Source organism: Anolis carolinensis, chromosome 3, assembly GCF_035594765.1.
Source record: "Anolis carolinensis isolate JA03-04 chromosome 3, rAnoCar3.1.pri, whole genome shotgun sequence".
Taxonomy (NCBI): domain Eukaryota; kingdom Metazoa; phylum Chordata; class Lepidosauria; order Squamata; family Dactyloidae; genus Anolis; species Anolis carolinensis.
Window position 1 is genome coordinate 263,894,571 of NC_085843.1, and position 23,914 is coordinate 263,918,484.

The 23,914-nt window shown below is 37.9% G+C and overlaps 1 protein-coding gene and 1 long non-coding RNA gene across 2 annotated transcripts in view; one reads left to right on the forward strand and one right to left on the reverse strand.

The window, feature by feature from the left end:
* On the reverse strand, positions 1–20,166 carry nmd3 (NMD3 ribosome export adaptor). Its single transcript, XM_003218166.4, has 16 exons — positions 20,021–20,166; positions 16,638–16,728; positions 16,003–16,137; positions 14,615–14,711; positions 12,008–12,088; positions 10,857–10,985; positions 9,905–9,995; positions 8,927–9,005; positions 8,091–8,187; positions 6,814–6,931; positions 5,955–6,100; positions 4,885–4,997; positions 3,747–3,819; positions 2,670–2,776; positions 2,007–2,077; positions 1–297 (listed from the first exon to the last, which is right to left on the reverse strand). Exons 2-16 carry the CDS (start codon positions 16,679–16,681, stop codon positions 164–166), a joined length of 1,515 nt encoding a protein of 504 aa, XP_003218214.2. The 5' UTR covers positions 16,682–16,728; positions 20,021–20,166; the 3' UTR covers positions 1–163.
* LOC134298051 (uncharacterized) overlaps positions 20,144–23,914 on the forward strand; it is a 23,408-nt gene continuing 19,637 nt past the window's right edge. The window contains exon 1 of the long non-coding RNA XR_010005034.1: positions 20,144–20,257. This is a non-coding gene — a long non-coding RNA (uncharacterized LOC134298051). The remainder of the gene's footprint in view (positions 20,258–23,914) is intronic.

Genomic DNA, 23,914 nt, shown 5'->3' on the forward strand with positions numbered 1-23,914 from the left:
TTTCAGATTTACTCAATTTCCCAACCTTTATTAATGTTTCCATCAGGATTTACTGTTGAACATTTTTGCAATATTGCATGTTGAGTATATGACTGAAATTAAACTAGTTTTTGTAGTTGCAATTTTTGCCTAAGAGAAAAAATATTCACGTTCGTAATATCCCTTATTCTGTCAACATATCAGCACCCTCTCCACCAGTAGCATCTTGAGATATCTGGAGATCTTCCAACATTTCAGCAAGACTGATCCGAGGAATGCCCTCATCGTCTGTATCACTTTCCACAGGAATACCTGAATCTGCAATACCAAAAAGCAAGATGAAACCTCAAAAAACAAAGATCACTTTATCTAGACAGACTCAAATGTGGGGGTGGTTATAGTAAAATGTGATGCCTTTATTTTAAAAATTAATCACTCTCCTGCCCCAACAGCAATATATTTTCAACCTCCCCATTCTTCTTAGCATAATAACTGAACTGCCTAAGTTCACAGTTAATAGGTAATTTGCTTTGTAGCTCACACCAAAGTAATGTATCGCCTTATTGCATTGTTCAGGATTAACTTTGGTCAAAGGATTTTCCAATCCAATTAGCCACTGATTAGGAATTTTTTAGCTTTAAAGTGGAGACGGCATGTACATTTCACTTCTTATTTCATACCACAGCTCTGATCCAAAATAGTTTTAAGCTGCTGGGTGTTCCTCTCTCTCTCTTTACATAATACAAATAACGTCTGGAGGAGCGGGGTTAATTAAGATTAGACAAAATGCTTTTTTCTCCAACACTTCTTAACCCTTTTAAGGACATGAACAGGGCAGCTCTTCTTACAGAACCTATGGCACTTAGTCTCAATATTCCTTCCAATTTAAAGACCTAGACTGATGGAAACCCATAGCAGGCTACTCAGGTTAAAGGAAGCAAGTCATATGGCATACTAAGTTTTGTGCCTATATCTACTGTTTGTTTTAACGTGTGCTTGTAATGAATAAATAGGGCACTACTCTCTGTATTTTGCTGGGGTCAAGGGCACAGGACCCCCACAAAAGTGAAAACCATGAATTTTTTTTAAAAAAAACTTAACTTGAGAGAACACATCTGTAGTAATTGATAGGTCTTTCAGCCTTACTCTATGGTCAACATTTACCAGTAGTTGGCCACAGAGTTGTGCTGGAGAACCTAAAGAACCTATGTCAACTCGTCACCCATCTTCCCGGTGCAAGTGGTACTGATGCATACTACTTCCATAGTGGCAACTAGCTTACAGTTATTATTCCTAGCAGACATTTATGCCAATGTAATTAAACAGATCAGGGGATAGAACAAAGAAATCAGTCTTTGGCAACTACATAGTAGTATTGAAAGGTCTAATTTAAATGAAAATTAAATGGCCAACTGTACAAAACATTAGAGTTGCAGATACTCAATATGTCTGGGTATTACTATATTTACTCAAATCTAACCTTTTTTTTTTTTTTGCTAAATTACCTTGCCAATCAGGATGTACCTTAGATTCATGAAATAGGATAATCTTAGTGCTGAACCAAAGCAATAGGGGAAGTTACTTCAAAGCACCTGATCTGTTTGAGGGATGTCACCTGTAATTTAATTATCATAGCTCAATGCTATGTAATCGAGGGATTTGTAGTTTGATGAGGCATCAGCCTTCTTTGGCAGAGAAGACTCAAGGCCTTGGAAAACTACTGCCTCCATGATTCCATAGCATTGAACCAAGGCAGTTAAAATGGATTCATTCTGCAGCATAGATGTACCTGAGATTTCTTTTCCACTGCTGAAAACTTTGGAGTTCTAACACATTTTAAAAAAAAGAAGAATTCATTTCTAACCAAGCAGCAACTGTAATGGGCATATTACAAAGAGTGCACCTTTTACTGCTGTGCATTACATTGGGTTTCAAAAATTGAGATATTAGATTCAATGGTATATTAGACTCAAGTAAATACAGTATTATATAAAAAAGAAATAAACTACTTCAGGTAAGCAACTTACTTTTGTAAATATTGACGTTTTTTCTAATGGTCTCATCTTCTTCCAGATCTTCTAGGAAATCCTGGTATTGTCTAGAAAAGTACATTAAAAATGATCAGCAATTCCTGGAATTGTATTTGTTGTTTCACTGTAAATATATTTATAAACTGTATGTAACAGAGTGCACGTTTTTTATTTTATGCTTAATTATTGGTCCTAGCTATTACACAGGCACCCAGCTCCAAGATGAAGGCTCACAAATTGTGAGAGAACAAATTTCTTGTGAGAATTGGGGATTAGAATGCACTGAAGACAAGACAGATACAACACAAGAGAGAACTGATCAGCACTCTACAGAACACAGTGCACTTGAATTTTATCATCTAAATGTTTTCTCCCTTGGTGCTTTTACATATGCGCAAAACTAGCAGGTACTGGCATCTAGCTTTTTCTTCTTCTGCTACAGGCCTAATTGTGTTATTTAATGAGAGTTATTTAATGCATCTTATTATATAGTAGACTGCTTTAAAATGTAACAAAATGCAATATAGTTAGAGTGAATCTGCAGTGATAAAAAATAGCAGCTGGGGGAGGCAGGCCACAATGTTTTGTTCATCACAAATGATCAGGCTGATTTTAACATATAGAATTATGAGGCAAAGCAAAAAATACATAGTGTCCAACCTTTCATCATCTGTATCCATGCCTTCTCGGTCTCGTTCCAATTCTTTCAGTTTCCAGTTCCTGCGACGCTGACGTTTACTGCGGTCATAGCTCTTTTTAATCAAAATCTGCAGATAGCAGAGGAGGAAAATGGAGGTAGTACATCAGAAACAAAAGTCTGTTCTCCAAAAGATACCATTATTATTTGTAGAAGTCAGTATTGCAATTAAAATTTATGAGTAGCATCAATAAAGCAACTGCAAATCTGTACTTTATTCAAAGTAAACATAAGAGAAGTACAGAACTTTAACGGATCATTAACTTAGACTGAAGGAAGCTTGACTTAAATTGAGTAATTAAACTTTTTTAAAAAAGAAATCTCACTTTTCAGTTAAAAGAGGCTTTCAGAAAAACTTATAAATATTAATAGTTAATGATTTACAAATATTTAGTATTTGTAACTACATTCTTCAAGTATTTCCTATGTATAAACTTGTACAGGCTAGTTGATACAATAGTTACTACCCCCAAAAATTCATGGCTGAGAAAGGGGAGACTGAGAAAGTATATTCTCAAAAAGCCATGATATTTAAAGTGGGGTCAAATGCACTAATTCTACAGTTTAAATGCACCATAGGATATGTTCTGAAGGCACAAAGTGAAATAATCTTGCTAAGGCTAAACAGCTTTGTGAATGGGAAGCAATTGGATAGGACAATGGTTCTCAACCTGTGGGTCCCCAGGTGTTTTGGCTTACAACTCCCAGAAATCCCGGCCAGTTGACCAGCTGTTACAATTTCTGGGAGTTGAAGGCCAAAACATCTGGGAACCCATAGGTTGAGAACACTGGGCTAGGACGACACCTGGAATTTTATAAAATACAACCTTGAGATTGATCAAAAGTGAGATGAAGTGTAAGCAAAAGTCAGGCCTAGGGAAAGCATCAACTTAGATAGTGAGGTGCGAAGATACCTGTGTTTTTGTGAGAGGCAATCCTCATATGATACATATACTTGCAATAAGATTAAAATAATTGGTTTATAAAGTGATTTGAGAAGAGCCAAAAGGCTGCTTAAGAAGGACATCTTAGAAACTTACCACATCAGGAATGCTATGTGGATTCATCTTATTTGCAAATTCATCATTCAGATTGCAATTGACCAAGTCAAATCTAAAACAAGCACACAGAAAATGCAGTCTTTGTTATGCCATGTTAGATAGATCTAATATTCGAAAGATTAGAAAAGTACATGGTTATGATGTTGGAAATAGCCTTGGGTTAACAGTGAACTATTCTACTTCTCTGACAACTCAAAAGACAGCCACTTGCTAAAAGTGAAGACACTATTAGTATGTAGAACAAATTAAAAATAAGATCTATATTACAAATGCAGTATGATCCCTGTAACTGTGGGGGAAACGCAAATCCGTGCATGACAGCAAACGCTATTGAAGGACTTCTGGATACTTGTCCCATGATTTAGACGAGGGGTTCTCAGGCTTTTTAAACAGAGGACTGGTTCACAGACTGTTGGATGGGCCAGACTATAATTTGAAAAAAGCATGAACGAAGTCCTATGCACATTGCACATATCTTATTTGTAGTGAAAAAACCAAACAGTACAGTATTTAAAATGAAGAACAATAACCAACATAAACTAACCAGTATTTCAATGGGAAGTGTGGGCCTACATTTGGCTGATGAGAAAGTCAAGTTCAATTCATTTCAGACTTAGGGCAACCCTAAGTCTAAAGTTTAGGGCGGGGGCCAGCTAAACGATCTTGGGAGGGTTGCATCCGGCCCGTGGGCCTTAGTTCGGGGACCCCTGATTTAGATGAGCGCCGCCTGTAAGTATTTCATTTCCCAAGGTTAGGAATATGAATAATTTTATCTTCCACTAATGGTGGGACCATAAAGACTCAAATGTATTATGGCATAAACTCTGATAGTTTTCTAGGTGTTCTGTTTTCACTACAGCAGGAATTAGCTTCCCAGCTAAAGAACCCCAAACAAAAGCTTCTCTTAAACTGTTTCTCTTCCTTTTAATGTTACATTTTGATCTCCTATTGCATGCATGACAACAGTATTGCAGAAAAATGCTCTGCATATTATGCAGCCCTTCTACTGTTCAGACTTCCACAGTTCTTCCATTTATTGGGGAAGTAATTAAAGATCAATCTCAAGGATTCTGCTTCTGCTAAACTGAACACCAACTGAAAGAAGAACATTACAAACCCCAGCACTAGATCTCCAGGATTCAGAAGGTGTCCTAAGTGAGTGCGACAGAAATATTGATGGTCTGTATTCAGCTCTGATGTCTTCTGAACCCAAGCTTCAGCAAGCGTATGCTTAAAAGATACAAAAGAAAACAAGTAAAAAATAGAAGACATTTAAAATTAATACTACTCTCTAAAGAAATGCATTTTTCTCCCAAACTGCTTAATTTTTAATGTTATGTTTAGGAACAAGGTGATTGGGGTGGTCTAATTGGGTGAAATTGTGCCGTTTTTCTAGTAAGAAAAACATCTTGGGAATGATATTGTGAATATGACATGATACAGTTTCCTGAACTAAGTAAGAGTTGATTTAGTGATGAACAAAGTCATGTTGCTATTAGATAAAGTAAATTAGTAACTGAGAAATAAAAATGTATGACTGTATAGCACATCATGGAGACAATTTTAAAGCAGACTGTGTCTTCAACACAGTCTTTGCTAAAAACTTTCAGTAACATGTTCTTAGCTTTGCTTACTTTATGATTTCACTGATAAAAACTACTCTATTAATGACAGTAAAAATGAAAATGTTGTTTCTTTCCTGAAGCAACATTTCAATTACAATTTAAACAGTTAAAACACAAACACACGCTTTCTATAAAGCAAAAATCAAGCAGAGAAATCCACCAGAGCGATGGAACATATGTGAGCGGGTAAACCAGGCATGGGCAAACTTTGACCCTCCCTCCAAATGTTTTGGACTTCAACTCCCACAATTCCTAACAGCTGGTAGGGTAAACCCTTCTTGAGAGCTGTACCCAAGTGCAGAACTCTTTCTAAGGACAGCAAAGACTGACTGCTATCATATTATGCCATTCAGGGCATGGCTCAGTGGCGAAGCTTTTTCTTTACAGGTGCAATGGTCCAGGCTCTATCTTTGGCTTTTCCAGCCAAATTGAAGGACAAAGACCAGGACAGAGGGCTTTACTGTGGCAGCTTTCTTTTGTCTGCAGGAAATGTTGTAACAATTTTAAGCCAGGAAGCAAGATAACCCTGAAGAGGTTTGACAAGCAAAAGAACAATTCTTACTTTGGTGGATCTCATGCCCGCACCAGCACCTTGTTTTCTGTCATGGACCCTGCTGATATCCATTACAATAAATTCCTCCAATTGCTTTGGATGGAACAAGCTGTTAAAAGGATAACGCCAATAAGTGTTCCCATCAATTTCTGCAACTGTAAGAACAAGAGAAAACATATGGAACCAATGTAGTTGCTACCCAAAGGACTTTGTGGTGTTGTTTTTAATAGAAGTAAAAATTACACAGATCCAGTTTGCTCTCCAAAGTCCTTCACCCAATCACAGAAGTATCATTTTCACATCAAAGATAAGGGAACGCCTAATGTCATTTGACTAGAATAGTTTAATTAATTCATAGATTTATATCCTGCCCTATAGGAAAAGCTCTCAGGGCAGCATACAATAAATCAATTCTAACAATTTTGAACAATTTTAAATATTAAAACAAAAGTATCTTAGACAGCCTAAAATATATATGAAACAATACAAGCATCAAGATTTAATTAAAACAACATACTTACAGAAAATGGATAAAATACTTGGACAACAGCCCTACTAAAAATATTACAGTTTTAATTTCAAAGTCCCAGTGACAGTGAACTTATGGAATCAATGGAATTTACATTTAGTATTTTATTTGACATTCAGTAACTGATACAATGGTTCTACTCCAGTTAGGCTGGCAAATGTATTTAGTCCAAAATAGCTTAAATGTGGGCATGTTTATATTAATCTTGTAACACTTAAATTAATCTTGCTCTCTCTCTCTCTCTCTCTCTCTCTCTCTCTCTCTCTCTCTGTGTGTGTGTGTGTGTGTGTGTGTGTGTGTAAATATAGGTGATAAGGGGAAAACAAATCAACAACTTACTTTGCAATGTATTAGGATCAATTATGTGAATACCACTAGTAACGCGGATGCAAACACAAATCTGGCTCATATTCCCAAGGCTCTGAGCCAGTTTTGGAGACAAGCACACAACATTGTCCTGCACAATAAGAACAAATACCAGAAAAACAATAATAAACTTCTGTTATACCATCCTAAATCTTTTATTAACAGAATTACTGAAATTTCTAAACTTTGTTTTGAGGATCAAGAAACTTTAAGGAATTATCAATACAATATTTGGGAACTTTACAAAGTTCTTAAATCCTCTGAAAGATCTAAAAGATTCAAAAACACATGCAAATAAAATCTCTATATTCAATGTAGTTCTGAATGAACACAGATAAAACTTCCAAATATCTTTGGTTATGAAAAGGTCAAAATACAGCAACACATCTCAAAAATCCTGAAAACAAATTGCTCAATACTAGAAACGGGAATTCTAAAATATGTTTCCATTCCTTCGACTATTGCATTAATGGAGTGTCTTCAGGTATTCCAATGAAACTAAATTAAATTAAAAACACACAGTAAATCAAGCTATGATTTTGGCACATAGGTGAATTAACAGACACTTCACCTCACAAAAGATGAACTTGCTTAGTAGTCACTGAGAAAGGAAAATATCTGGAAGAACAGAGTTGGAGAACCTTGAAATATCCAGGAAAAGAAAAAAAGCTAGCTAGCGAAAACATAGGGCAAGAACACACTACAAGTTTGTGTTGCAAGTTTGGCTAGCCATTATTTCTTCAGCTGAATTTGTTTGAAAGCTGACAAGATTTTAGACTACAAAAATAATCCAATATATTATTCCAATATACTTTACTTTATAATTTTATAACAGTCCATGGACCCACAGCTGTTAAGTGAATAACATACAAGAGTTTACAGAACAGTCAAACCAGGGAAATTGCTAAACAAACACAAACAACACAATATTATTCCAATATATCTTCATCTAAAGAAACTCGGAAAACTTTGAAAGTCTTTAGGCAAAACCAAAACACTTCCCTCAAAAAATATCATTTCTAAAAACATTTTTTTCAAAATATATCTTGTGAATCAATAGAAACAATCATTAACAGGCTATAAATAACTCAAAGTATCTAGTGAATTCTCAAAATATTCCGAATAGCAAATGGAATCTTATAACACCTAGTAAGTCAGAGGTTCCACATAGGAAATATAAAGCTTTTCATTCAGCAAAAAAATCCAGATTCATTTTTCCCCTCAAATCTTAACCCGCAAAGTCAGAATACCTTGCATATCGGAACAATCTCCACAGAGAAGGTGCTTTTGTAATTGTATGTATTGCTATGAATGTCATGAGAGATCAAACGCTGGGATGATTTAGACCTGAAAAAAGAAAGAGGTGGAGGAAGGAATCAATTGGTGCCTTTAAAATGAATTAATCTATTTTATCTTCAGCTGTCATAGATTTCAGTCCGTATCTTCAGAATTGCTGATGTCTGACCATCAATATATGAGAAGTGGACTGAACTCTGTGAAAGCTCACAATAAACTAAGTTGGACTCACGGATACTACAAGATCCTGGCCCTATTCTTTTCAAGGAGGGACTATGTAAAGATCACATAACAACTGATAACAGTTCAAACAGTCTTTCCGAATTGCCACTCCCTATTCTCTGATTTACTGTACTGACACTTCCTCCCACTAATCAGGAGGAAAATTGGAAGCTGACCCCTGCTTTATATTCTTGTTAAAAAAAACGCCCGTGGGCCTAAAATTGCTGGAGGCAGACCTGTATCCTCAAAGCCTCCTCAAGACACAAGGGAGTAAGATATATCATATTTTTGGAATTTCTTCTCAAGGGAAGGTGTTGGGGCCCTGAGATTTCAAAACTTGATGAGGATATATTGCCCATGGGTCACACTTTCATCGCTCTTGCTATATTATTGTAGACTCCACAAGGTTACATATGATATTCATGTGATCACATGCAGGCGTTAATATGGAAGGCCTTTGATACAGAGTACGGATAAATGAAGACTGGAAGTCTGAAGTCTGAGAAGTCCTTTCTCTCTCAACAGGACTGAAGTGGCTTAAATAGCTGTGTAACTAATGAGGTCTTACCTACAAGGTACTGTAGACTGCAGAAAGTCCACCATCTTTTGAGCATGTTGTTTTGAAGAATAGTAGAAATCCAGACCATCTGAAAGCACAGAATTGAAATTATGAGAATTCATGATGTGATTCCATCATAGACTTCTATGGAAACCTAGACATCATTCTTTAACGTATTTTCATCACATTATTTTTCTTTTAGCACACATGGTGTGTTTGCTTCCACTATGAGATAAATATCATAAATGAATGAAGGTTCACGATGACCATAACTGTGTATCAATCTTTTTCTTTTAAAGAAAGATGCGATGGAAGTCCATCCAACCAATCAAGTGACATCGTATCCAATTAATAACAGCATATAATTCCCAGGATTCCAACTGCAACATTACACTAGCATTATATTCTGTTACACTAGAAGTGCCACATTTTTTGCATATGCCTAGGAAGAAAGCAGTGGTAGCCAGGGAAGAAATTTACAAGCTTCCTTGTGTCTGTTTCCCAAATGTCTGCCTCCTAATAGGTCCATGAGAAGGCTGGCTTTGTGAATCCTTGCTCTTTGATACAGGCTATGACCCAAACCAGCCTTACTAGACTGTCCTGGTCTTATGGAACTTCTAGAAGCCAGGCATTCATACACAAGCAACAGGGATCTGGCAGTCCGCTTCCTATTCAGCATTTATTCTCTTTTTCTTGCTGCTGCTGCCTTCATCAGTATATTTACACCACTGGCAGAGCCTATGGGATCCCGACTAATATATATTTCCCCTTTAAAAAAGCATATTATTTTAATGAAAATATAAATTACCTTCACACTTAGGAGCAGCATCATGTAAATTATATGACAGAGCATTATTTGCAAAGCCTAGGATTTTCTTTATGTCAGGAACTAATGAGCATGTTAATATTTCCTGCTGTAAGAACTGGTGCCAAATTAGACAACACCATTTATTTTCTGGTAAGATCATGGGGGAAAAACTTGCTCACCATGAATCTCCTTGATACGAAGAGTGTTCTGGTGAAGTCTATGCTTCAAAATCAATTGTTCCAAGTAATAGAACGTCTTTTTATGCAGAGTCTAAAATATAAGAATCAAAACTTAATTTATAGGTAAAAAGTGACATTATATTCCTGTAAAGTTCTATGAGAAAATACACAGCTGATCAATGAGGTTGCCATTACACTCAAAGCTCAAACAGCCCTGGGACTAAACAGTTTAGTGTAGGCAAAGAACTAAGCACCCCCCCCCCCCCCGCCCAAGAATTTCACTGCACTGGCTTCATGGAGACTTATTCCCTAGCACTTAAATTTAACTGAATGGAATGCACAGGAAAGAAATGAGACAATTTGTAGTCTCCATATATATAGCACAGGTTATTTAACATTTGTTAATGTTGTTGTTGGGTGCCTTCAAGTCACTGCCAACTGATGGCAATCCTAAGGTGAACATGTCAGATGTTTAAGAGGGGTTTTGCCTTTGCTTTCCTCTGAAGCTGAGAATGTGTGACATGCCAAGGTCACCCAGTGAGTTTCCATGGCTGAGCAGGGATTTGAACACTGGCCTCACACCATGCTGGCTCTCTTAAGTTAACCATACAGAATTTGAAAATAAACCCATAAATGAGGACTGGATACATTTATTTTCAGACCAGTTTCTGGGTGACATTTTTGTCTGAAAATAGCCCCAAATGCAAGAAAACCATTTGCAAAACCAGTGGTTTTGAATCTCTTTTTTTTTTTTTGTCAAGAACCAACTACAAATGATGTCTGGAACTGATGGGGCACACTGACAAACTACTGTGGCTGCAGTGGATTGCTTCACATCCCCAGTTGCTCACTACTGGCCTAATGTAACTGTATTTTTAATAATAAACTTTATTATGGTAAACGGGTGTGCATGTTGGTTGTTTTTCTTCATCAAGATTTCACCCTCATTTACCTTTTGTCTAACTTGAACCACCGCTTTCCAGAAGTCCTTAGCTTCAACTCGATGGCAGTCATCACACATCTGAGAATGGACAATATACTCTACTAGAAAGACTTGCTGAAGAATTGCACCATTCATAACCTAGGGAAGAAATGTAAATGTAAGACTGTATTTGTTTCCTGTTTCTACTAAACTGGCAGGCATCAGAGGATTGCTGTGATTTATGACATTGTAGGTAAAGCCCCATACACACACACACACACACACACACACACACACACATATATATATATGAATACTCATGTATTCGGAACAATAACGATGTTTGGTATCCTCAGCTCCTGTGCATCTTGGGGAGTATTCTTTCGAGAGAAGGCTAACTCTAGAGCAACACAGCTGATGCAAGGCACCATTACATAAACTGACTATGGGGTCTGCAATAACTATTCTCTAGCCTAGATGAGTCTTTTTTAAGGGAGAAAAAGCGAGACATAATAAATATTAGTATATAACAGACTTTTATACAACAGAAAAATGAGAGTAAAGAGCTAATCATTAGTCTGAGAGCAATACTTCAAAACTGTTTTAGATAGTTAGCAAAATGTTTATATTCTTTATCATCACAACTGTCATTTTAAATAGAATTAAAGAAATACAACAAACAAAAGATTAAGTGCAATCATTAGCATTTAAAAGTGTCTTAAACACATTTCTGGATTGGGACCTTTAGGATCAAGTTTTTTGTTGAACACTTTATTTAAGTGCCTTGAAGGTTAAGTCTCACTTATTTTAATGGGCCTTGCTCCCAAGAAAACGTGCACAGGATTCAAATTTTGATAACCCAAATAGTTGTAAACAAAAGCAACCTTGAGTTCTTCTTCCTTAGATTACTGTTGCTACTATGTGACTAAAGTAGTTTCTAACTTATGGCAAACCTATCACAAAGTATTCTTGCTCAGAGGAAGTTTCCCTTTGCCTTTTTCTGAGACTGAAAGTGCGGACTTGCCCAAGGTAACCCAATGGTTTTCCGCTGAAAAAGGGGGATTTGAACCCTGGTCTCCAAAACTGTAGACCAACACTCAAACCACTATACCATACACCCCTGTAGTCTCTATTTATTTTTATGCATATGATATTGCTAAAAGTCATTCAACTTTACTTACCTCTTTTTGTACAGTCAATTTTACTTTAAGTCTTTTGGAGTGTGGTTCAGTCCATACAAATCCTGCATCGATCAATCGCACCTGTCATTACAAAATGCAGAAATAAATAACTAGGATACATTGTACTCAATAAACATTTTAAGGATCTCCAGGAAATATGTGACAGCCAATTTAATTAACAGAGTAAAATTAATCAGAACAGTTTCTTTAGATAAATATGGATTATTTCTGGGGACTGAAAATTATTTTTCAATAAACAGCAACATAGTATCCACTGAACGAAACACTGTTTAAAAAGTCATTCATGTAGAACAATCTCATACAACACTAGGGACTGCTGTCTGCAATATCCCTCCCCTGTTCAAAAACATATATTTCCAAACTTTTTTGAATTTTGTATGGATCTTCACATAAACAGTATTTCAAACACAGATATTTGAACAGCCTCTTCCTGCCCACTTGTACAAACTTGTGGTTTTAATATATCATATCATGTATGCCAGCTGCATAACATCATGATTTTACTTAGCTATCTAGGGATCCATCTTTTTTCTCTCAGTAATATTAAGTATTTGACTATAACATATTTTCAAAAACCTTTGCTTTATGTTATGATTGGCAGCCTGTCAGTTTAAAGCAGTGTGGTCATACAGCCTTAACCTTTCTGATTCTTTAAAGTTTCATATTTCACACTACAGGACTAGTTCCATAGTGAAGTCAGACTGTAGGACATGAGAACATGATATCAGTATTATTAACTCTTGAGTTATAAGAGAGTACTTGCAATACAGGCAGTCTGCAATTTACGAACAAGAACGGTTCTGTAGCTTTGTTCTTAAGTTGAATTTGTGTGGAAGTCAGAACAGGTACATTTTTAAAGTATAACTCCAGCCAAACAAACAATCAAATAAATATATAAGCAAGCTTTGGATGGCATAGGGAAGAGTCAACACCCCTGTGGTTTGTTTTGCTGTCTGTGCCCCTATTCAGAAGATGCCACCTAACTTTCTGTCCCTGTGATAACTGGATTTTGAAAAAATTGGTTTGTTGTGGAAATGATGATTGTGAGAAAGTTTCAGTTGAGACATCTTTCCCCCATGATAACTCTTTCGGGAGAGAATTTCCCTTCTTAGGAGTAGATTTTTCTCACTTCCTGTTGTCTCACCCTTGCTTTTATCTATGAGTCGTATGTAAGTTGGATATTTGTAACTCAGAGACTCCCTGTACTGTCAGAATTGCATCTGAGATACTGACATAACATACATTTACCTGCCACTCCTTCAAGGACCTTTGTTTACTTTGCCCAGGGATGTTAGCAATATTCTAAACAGTAATTTATAGAGCTAAATTTCTTCTACCAGAAATCTATGTCTTATCTAGGGGTGGGAACTATACCATCAAAATGTGATTATCGTGTGGCTGAAGCAGAAGATCAGCAAATTCTGCTTTCATGTTTCTTGTTAGGCATAACTGTTTAGTTTCTTCTTGATAAAAATGTAATTGATAAAAACAGTTCCTACAAGAAACTCAGCTGTCCTTTTCCTTTATCAAAACCAAAGTTCAAGACAGTAAAATTCAAACAGATCATGACCTAGCATTTGTGAAGTATAAAAGAAACATAAAATGAAGGCATCCGCCTCAAACAGAAGCAATCATGCTACTGCTGGTAAAGGATAGGATCATGTAGCAATCAGGCCTCAAACATCAAGTATAACAGCTGCTCTGTGTTTTCAAGGCATTTCTCTCTAAGGGAGAACATGCATGCAGCTAAGAGAGACTTCATTATAAGAAGAGAAGAGTAAATATCCTCAATGCCTTAACTGAAATACATGAAATTATTATTACAGTAGAGTCTCGCTTATAAGACTTCCGTTTAACTGATACTCCGTATTAGTTCCCAAATCAGTGCGAGAAAAGAGCTCATGATTCGAAGGAAAGGAGGGGAGAGAAGCCAAGGCAATGGGCTGGGATTCCTGCACACACACACTTTGCTCCAGATCCTCTCTCTCTCTCCCTTCTCCCTTCCTTTTTCACCCCCACGCACTCCCTCTTTCTCCCGCTTTTATTTCTGACAGCCTTACAGCAACTTGCACTTCTGGCCTTTTTTTCTTTAGAGGCTATCCAGTCCAGCCCCATTCTGCTAGGCTGGAAGACAGAAGCCAAGCCTTCCCAATACAGACCACCAGCTCCAGGTGAGATTCTGGAGAGAGTTGACCAATATCAGTGTTTAGCAAACTTTGGTTTTCCAATGTTGCCATTCCTCTATGCTCAATGTGGGATTCTACAGTATATCAGTAGAATCTACAGGATATCAGTGTGTTCCCAACTCTGATCTTCCAGGTGTTTTCAATTTCAAAAATGATGTTTTGGTGCTTAATTTGTAAAACCATAATGTAATTTGATGGTCAATAGGTTTTTCCTTAATCCCTCATTATCCAACATTTTCACTTATCCAACGTTCTGCTGGCCCGTTTATGTTGGATAAGTGAGACTCTACTGTATCAACTTAGAAAACCATACTCATAATATATTGAAGATTTCATGGGCAGTATAAAGTTTATATGATTATATCACTACTACAGAACAATGAAGAGGAATGAGACTAACCCTACTAAGTGAAGCTTTAATCTTTTTAAGGCACAATGTCAGAAGTTCTCTTGATTCCAAGGCACACTGCACCCATGTTCCTGGGGGCTGAAGATACCTGAAATTCAAAAAGGCGGTATTTCTAAAAACGAACTATTTACGGTGAGTTGCCTTTTAAAGTGCAGTTATGAATGCAGATGCATTAAATATGTCACCATTTCAGATCTGGATGCAGTTGGCCTCACTTTTATTCCATCAATATCAATGGGACTGAAGTTACTCGTGACTCATTAGATTTCAATGCAAATAATACGGACTTCAACTTCTCCAGCATTAGATTGCAACTTCTTTGACTTTAGTTATGTGGCTATGGCTTACAAAACGTTTGCAGCTTAATATTTAGATAGTCACAACTGTGTACTGCTAAAGTAAAAGTGTGACTTGCAGCACAATCGTAGTTATATCTTCTGAAAAGTTAATCCTATTGAATTGAAAGGAATTATTTCTAGGAAATTAGGTACAGTTTTTTCTTTATTTATTTTGGGTCTATCGAACTGTAGTTTGGATTGATACTAGAATTTTTACCATCTATCAGGTGTTAAATGGTTAAGACATTTATGGAGCTGCCAGTAAATTATCTACATTGACAATGGTTGTAAACTGTGAACAATTTTAAAATTTGAAATCACAGTAAAAATCTCAATGGAGTTTTTGACCTGGGCACATTTATTGCCCCTTTACTATTGGAACAAAATCAATTGCTACATCTGTCTTTACTACTGTACATAAAGTCAACATCTATTTAGAGATTACAGGTAATTTCACAGCAATTAATTTATTTTAGTATCCAAATGCAGCAAGTACTTTGAATAAAATGTACAACATATATTATAAATATATATGAGGTCTTGAATTCTGTATATAGTCACCAGTTAGCTTAGTAAGTACATTTTCAACATTATTACGCGCTAATTATACTGCACATCCCTGGGGGCCATGATTGGGGCCTATGTAGAAGATGAATTAATTTAAATTGGACTTGTACAGAAATGATCGGTGAACTCCACCAAGTAGATACTACCTATACTAAATCAGTAAAGTCACACTACATAACACAACAATAAAGCTCTTTATATACAGCAAGATTCACAAGTTTCTGTTTCTTATTGGTCGATGAGCAAATCTCACATGGAAGAGGTCTACTATTTCTTCCAGCTGTATGCTGTTGTTGCCATTGTGTTTTCTGGCGCTGAAGTGGCATTTTTTGTTTTGTTTTTTGCAAGATTGGGACAGATGGGGTTTGCTCTTGTTTTCCTTTGAAGCTGAGAGAGTGTAACTTGCTCAAAGTCACTAAAAAAATACTCAGGACCATTATGCAATATTTTAAGAACTTGAATATGGCTTAATACCTTTCACACTGTTTGCAGAAATGAACAGTAATTTGTTTAGGAATTCCTTCAGTGATATCCACCTTTGTGCGTAGACATGATACACACATGTTGGCTGGGTTTGGTGGGATTGGGATTCCACACTCGCAGCACAGGCTAGAATAAAAGAAATTTAAAAAATCACAATTCAATGTAATTGCATGATTTCAATAGAAAGTAGGAAAGGAAGGGTTTTCACCCACAGAACAACACAAAGTTAGGTCAAGCCACTTGTACAATGGAATGCAGTATAAACAGAGTGAGATTTTTCTTGGTGCTCTGTTGGTGTTGAACATAATATCAGTCTATTAAATGGAATCATAGATTTTGAAGATAACATAAGGGCCACCCAGTCCATGCACAATGTTTGTTTACATGAATAATGCAGTTTTTATGGTTTCTTATCTTTAGATTTCTGCTGAGAAAATTCTGGAGATAATTTTCAGCAACTTAATAGTCATCAGCTGAAGCATGACCATTACTTAACATGAGCTTTCACGTTTCTAAGAAGACTAAGAATTTGGTACATTTGAATGCATAAATACTAAGTCTATTTTATTACTGAAAAACTCAATTTCAGCACAGTCTGGTTGGGGCTCAAGGAAGCTGTTACTTACATATTTCCCTGGCTGACAGTTGCAGGTTCTTTCATGTATTCCATCTTCGTTCCACATGCAACTTCCAAGCAGACAATACATGCGCTGGAAACTTATGATGGGAAAAAGAAATATTAAAGATTAGGATGAGAGTACTTTTGAGAGATAAAGACTGCATTAGTGTGGGCCTTTGGTATCCTCTAGCATTTGGTTCTAAAATCTGTGGATGCTCAAGTCCCAAGGCAAAGCAAGATGACATGCCTTATATAAAATGGCATAATCAAGGTTTACTTTTGGGTTTCAAAAATATTTTCAAGGCATAGACAGCTGAGTAATAAAGCATCAATGTATTAAGGAGGGCCGGCTGTACTTATAAATCAAAATGTATGGCAAAATGGATCAAGACAAAAGGCTAAAACCTTTTTTATTCAGGCAAGCTTTTTAGAGATGAAGGTTTTTAAGATCAAGTCAGGGGTGCTGTGGCTTTTAACTTTGAATATGTTTAATGGTTTTTAACACAGATTTTTAAATACTGTTGTTATTTAATCCTGTTTTAATGTTTGCATATTTGTATAATTTAAATTGTATGCTGATGCTTTTACGTTAAGCTGTTCTCTCCTGCAGGAGAGATACAGCAGGGTATAAATAAATATAATAAGATGACAACATGGGTAGAAGGTGGTACTTATTTATGTCATTAAGAAAAAGATGCCAAGAAAGGAGGAAGGAAAACCATGTATATAAAGCCGACTTGTAAGCATGAGGGCAGGCATCTGTTTTTTTACACAAAGAGTTAAACAGTAAAATTATAGGATTGCTGTGTGTTTTCCGGGCTGTATGGCCATGTTCCAGAAGCATTCTCTCCTGACGTTTTGCCCACATCTGTGGCAGACATCCTCAGAGGTTGTGAGGTCTGCTGCAAGGATATTTAATGCTAATCAAGGTGGCTAATTGAAACATTCATACATGCCTCAAACAGACAAGAGTTTTTTCTCCCACCCTGGACATTTTTCTACAGATATATAAACCTCACTTGCCTAGTTTCCAAGACCTCAGAACCTCTGAGGATGCCTGTCACAGATGTGGGTGAAACGTCAGGACAGAATGCTTCTGGAACATGGACATATAGCCCAGAAAACTTACAGCAATCCTATAATTTTAAATCTTATGTTATAATTAATTCTTCGATGCTGGTTTGCTTTGGGATTGGGTGGGTCATTAATGCATTCATGTTTATACCTGTCTTGAGGCACTGAATGTTTGTCTCTGTTTTTTGTTTGTTGGAATCCACCCTGAGTATCCTTGGGGAGATAGGGCAGAACACAAATAAAGTCTGCCGGCCACATGACCTTGGAGGTGTCTACGGACAATGCCGGCTCTTCAGATTAGAAATGGAGATGAGCACCAACCCCCAGAGTCAGACATGACTGGACTTAACGCCAGGGGAAACCTTTACCTTTAAAATGGAGAAAAAAATCCTCAATGCTGGAGAAAGCCCTTTTGGCATGTGACTCATGCAGGGATAAATAAAAATCCAAGACAGCCAGGTATGAAAAAGAGAGCAAAGTTGTGCACTATTCAAAGACTGAAATGTTTCAGGAGCTAAGAAGAACAATAAGGCATTTTGAAAGGTGTAAACATGTCAAGTCAAGTCAACTTTATATCCCGTCCCATCTCACGTTGGGGACTTGGGGCAGTTTACAACATAGATGGCAACCATTAGATGCCACACAAATACATAATAAATTAAATACAAATAATACAAACTATATCATAAGTAAACATAACAGCAGTTAATAAAATACAACAAAACACACTGCAGAAGTAGAGAGGCCTGATACTACAGTAGAGTCTCACTTATCCAAGCTTCGCTTATCCAAGATTCTGGATTATCCAATGCATTTTTGTAGTCAATGTTTTCAATACATCATGATATTTTGGTGCTAAATTCATAAATACAGTAATTACTATTTATTTATTTATTTATTTACTTCCAATATTTCTACCCCGCCCTTCTCCCCGAGGGGACTCAGGGCGGCTTACACAACTGGTAGGATCACTACCAGTACATCATAATACAATAAAATAAGAATAAAACAGTTAAAATAATTAAGTAACATAGTAAAATACAATATATAAAAATTTAAAACAATGCAACACCAAATATATATACCAATAATCCATCAGACCTTGTGCAAAAGCCTTAATCCGATCCATGTCAATGCTAACTGAGTTCATTCATTAAACGCTTGCGCGCATAGCCAGGTCTTCAGCTTCTTCCTGAACCCCAAAAGGGATGGAGCCTGCCGGATGTCACTGGGGAGGGAGTTCCACAGCTGAGGAGCCACCACCGAGAAGGCCCTGTCTCTTGTCCCCACCAGCCGTGCTTGTGAGGCCGGTGGGATCGAGAGCAGGGCCTCCCCGGATGATCTTAAGGTTCTCGTGGGCTCATAGGAGGAGATGCGTTCGGACAGGTAAATTGGACCAGAACCGTTTAGGGCTTTGTAGGTCAAAACCAGCACTTTGAATTGGGCTCGGTAGCATATTGGCAGCCAGTGGAGCTGGCTTAGCAGGGGGGTAGTACGCTCCCTGTAAGCCGCCCCAGTTATTAATCTGGCTGCCGCCCGTTGTACTAGCTGGAGCTTCCGGGCCGTCTTCAAAGGCAGCCCCACGTAGAGCGCGTTGCAGTAATCCAAACGAGCTGTAACCAGAGCGTGGACCACCGTGGCCAAGTCAGACCTCCCAAGGAACGGGCACAGCTGGCGCACAAGGCGGAGTTGTGCGAAGGCTCTCCCGGCCACCGCTGAAACCTGAGGCTCCAGGCTCAGCAATGAGTCCAAGAGAACCCCCAGACTGCGAACCTACATAGCATTACTGCGTATTGAACTACTTTTTCTGTCAAATTTGTTGTATAACATGATGTTTTGGTGCATAATTTTAAAATCATAACCTAATTTGATGTTTAATAGGCTTTTCCTTAATCCCTCCTTATTATCCAAGATATTCGCTTTTCCAAGCTTCTGCCGGCCCGTTTAGCTTGGATAAGCGGGACTCTACTGCAATTTGAACTGCCATATTCTGGGACTTGTGGCATCAGAACTTCTCGCAAGAGGGTGCATCTACACTGCAGAGTTAATGCAGTTTAATACCAATTTAACAGCTATGGCCTAATGCTATGGAATAATAGGATTTGCAGTCTCACAGGGTCTAAATGCCTCACAAAACGACATCTCCCTGAATTTAATCAACCTGAGCCATTGAAGTGGTATCAACCCGCTCTAAGTCTGCAGTGTGGATAACAAGCACAGAGGCTATTGATGAGGTGCCCTATTTCGCAAGGGGTTATCCAGCATTGGAAGGTTTGAAATCCCGAGCATTAAATACAAAGTAAATGAGACTCTTACGTAGATGAGAAGCTGCTCTGTATGTGGAAAGCTCACGCGGCTGCCACGCTTCCCTTTCTCTTCCTGCCTCTGCCTGCAAACGTGATCGGCGCCTGAGCCTCGCGAGGTTTGCATGGACTTTGATGACGGCCTGCGTTATCTCGCGAGACGTTAGATCCCTCTACGAGGCAGATCCCGCGAGACTCGAGGAGAACCTTTTAGACTCGCTTCGGAGTGGCCTGCTAGTTGGGTGCTGGAGTGAGTAATATCTCAAGGCATTAATGTACATTGGTTCTCGGACTGAAAAGTGCTTAGAGGATTCAGGGAGAAGCAAGAACACTGGATTTACATGTGATTTTCTTTCCTTTGGGGCATTTTCAGGGCCTGTAGGCTTTAAGGCTTTAGGGCCCTTAGGCCGCACATTCCCTTTCCCTGCATTAGGTGTTGTTATATATCAGGCATGGGTCAACTTGGGCCTTCCCTCCAGATGTTTTGGACTTCCAACTCCCGTAAATAAAGACCAAAACTCTGAAAACGAGAATTCCAGACAGGAAGCAATCAGGGCCAGCTAACACTTCCCAACAAAGGATTTCCTCAGGAAGGAGTCTGCCAGGCTTTGAAGCTGCAAGGCTTTTCAATGCTAATCAAGGTGATTAATTGCAACGTTCACATTTGCCTCCAACAGACAAGAGTTCTTTCTCCCACCCTGGACCTTCCAGAGGCCCATTCCACACATTGGGTTGAAATCCCACATTTTCTGCTTTGAACTCAAATACAGTAGAGTCTCACTTATCCAAGACTCGCTTATCCAAGGTTCTGGATTATCGAATGCATTTTTTGTAGTCAATGTTTTCAATATACTGTATCGTGATATTTTGGTGCTAAATTCCTAAATACAGTAATTACAACAACATTACTGCGTATTGAACTACTTTTTCTGTCAAATTTGTTGTATAACATGATGTTTTGGTGCATAATTTGTAAAATCATAACCTGATTTGATGTTTAATAGGCGTTTCCTTAATCCCTCCTTATTATCCAAGATATTCGCTTATCCAAGGTTCTGCCGGCCTGTTTAGCTTGGATAAGTGAGACTCTATGGCAGGGGTCCCCAAACTAAGGCCCGGGGGCCTCATGCGGCCCATCGAAGCCATTTATACGGCCCCCACGATGGCGGCTCCCTCCACCACCACCACCGAGGAAGACACTTGGCGTCTGGTGCACGCCTTCCAAAGCTTTGCTTGTTTATAATGGTATTTTAATTATTATTTAATTAATTATTAAGGGGTGCTTTTCTAATGCTTTTGGTGCACAAAGGCAGAAGGGGATTGGACTAAATGGCCCAAGGGGTCTCTTCCAACCCTCTTTATTATTATTATTATTATTATTGACAGAAGGACACAGCAAACGAGATACATATGCTGGATTTTGTATCACAAAATCACAAGTTGAACACTTCCCAAGCAGTTAGGACTGTGCGATTTATTATTATTATGTGATGTATTTTATTATGACACAACAAACAAGATAGATATGCTGGATTTCGTAGTATTATTATTATTATTATTATTATTATTATTATTATTATTAACAACATTGAGGCTGGGTGGCCATCTGTCAGGGGTGCTTTGCTTGTGCTTTTGGTGCACAAAGGCAGAAGGGGTTGGGCTTATTATTAACAACATTGAGGCTGGGTGGCCATCTGTTGACAGAAGAACACAGTATAACAGCAAATGAGATATATATGCTGGATTTCGTATCACAAAATCACAAGTTGAACACTTCCCAAGCAGTTAGGACTGTGTGATTTATTATTATTAGTATTATTAACAACATTGAGGCTGGGTGGCCATCTGTCACTGGTGCTTTGCTTGTGCTTTTGGTGCACAAAGGCAGAAGGGGGTTGGACTAAATAGCCCAAGGGCTCTCTTCCGACCCTCTTTATTATTATTATTATTAACATTGAGGCTTTATTTGTTCCCGTTTTTTTTGTTTTTTGTTTACTTCAAAATAAGATATGAGCAGTGTGCATGGGAATTTGTTCATAGTTTTTTTTAAAAACTATAGTCTGGCCCTCCAACGGTCTGAGGTGAACTGGCCCCCTGTTTAAAAAGTTTGGGGACCCCTGCTCTACGGTATATGGCAGTGTGGACTCAGATAACCCAGTTCAAAGCAGATATTGTGGGATTTTCTGTCTTGATTTTCTCGGTTATATGGCAATGTGGAAGGGCCCACAGATATATAAACCTCCCTTGCCTACTTTCCAATATACCTCACAACCTCTGACGATGCGTGTCATAGATGTGGGCAAAACATCAGGAAAGATGCTTCGGGAACATGGCCATACAGTCAGGAAAACTCACAGCAACCCAGTCTATCGACTGTCTGGAATTGTGGGAGTTGAAGTCCAAAACACCTGAAACCGCAGATAATAGTGAACCCTATATTGTGACTATGCTTGGGTCGAAAACATATCATATAATCAAATTATAGGGCCTAAAGGCCCGGAAATACTTCATGATGAAGGACCATTTTTTTGAGCATAAGGAAAACCATGGATATAAAATCAGTGGATAAGGGTATTATACTGTCTTCTATAACTTAAATTCAATTTCCTAAAACATTCTTGCCACAGTCAAAACCAGACACACAAGTCTGCATCCACTAATAAAATCTACAATGGGTCTTGGAACGCATCCCTACAAATTCAGAGGTGGTATCTTACCACAAAACTGCTTCTGTTTCTTCTGAATAACATTAAGATTTATCTAGACAGACTAAACGGCATGGTTTTCTCTGTTGAATTTAACCACTCCCCCAACACCCACACATCCCGTTTCCGAAAGTTCTACTTTTGAACTCATTTCCCTGGAAACTGTTGAAAGCTGCATTTGTTCCTGTTAAAAACTATATTTTTTTAAAAAAGAAAGCAACAATACAACCTAGTTTTTAGAATACATATTCATAAACATGTTCAATTTTAGTTTATTTGTGATCATCTGCGGATGACACTAGTTGGGATGGTAGCTCTGTGTGTTTGCTCTGTTTCCAGTTTCCAGTTGTACTACTGGGTGGAATCAAATGTGTCAAGAGGTTGCGACATTTGTTGCTATAATTGTTTTGTTTAAATATCTACTGATTGTGTCCTGAACTATTTTCTAGAAATTCCCAGAAAAATGGCCCTCTATTGAGAAATCTCTAGATTTGCATACCTTGCATCAAACAAGCAGTTGCCCTCTCCAGTTCAGTGATTCATTGATCCTTTTTCTTTTCAGTTGATGTAATATAGACCTAGACAGACCTAGTCTTTCAGCATCTGCTCACTGTTATAGTTAAGCTTGCCTTGAAAGGGGTGCATCCAGGCTGATTAAAAAGACCAGAAAGTCCCACATTTTGTATTTGTTCTTTCCAAGATCGAAACATGTTTTGCTTTTCCATAACACTTTCTGTTGGCTCCCAATGTGATCAGAGACTTTTTATTCCAATTCCCTACATGAGTTTATTTAAGCCAAGTAGAAAATTGGACAGAACAGGTCTGAAACTTTTCGATTTCTGCTTCAAAGCCTGGCTGTTTCCTGCCTGGGGGACCACCAAATGCAGCGCTCAAAAATGAGTCAAGTAACATGAAAGGCACTTCAGACTAATTCAACCAGAGAATTCAGCCATAACAGAGCATTGATGAACCAACCTGGACACGGCATTTGAGAACACAAAAATGCTGGATCACAACCATATGGACAATTTCAACAGAAAAGAGGAAACCATGAAAATGAACAAAATCTGGCTACCAGTATTAAAAAACTCTAAAATCAGGATAATAAATAAAGAACAACACTCAGAAAACGGACATTCCAGGCATGAAACAATCAGGGCCAGCTAACAACTCCCAACAAAGGATTTTCCCAGGCAGGAAAC

Coding starts and splice junctions, on each gene's coding strand:
- nmd3 (XM_003218166.4), bottom strand. CDS start 16,681: ATGGAATACATGAAAGAACCTGCAACTGTCAGCCAGGGAAATAT. Junction 8,188..8,926: donor CAGTCTACAGTACCTTGTAG/GTAAGACCTCAT, acceptor TTCTTTTTTCAG/GTCTAAATCATCCCAGCGTT. Junction 3,820..4,884: donor CCTGGAGATCTAGTGCTGGG/GTTTGTAATGTT, acceptor TGCTTGTTTTAG/ATTTGACTTGGTCAATTGCA.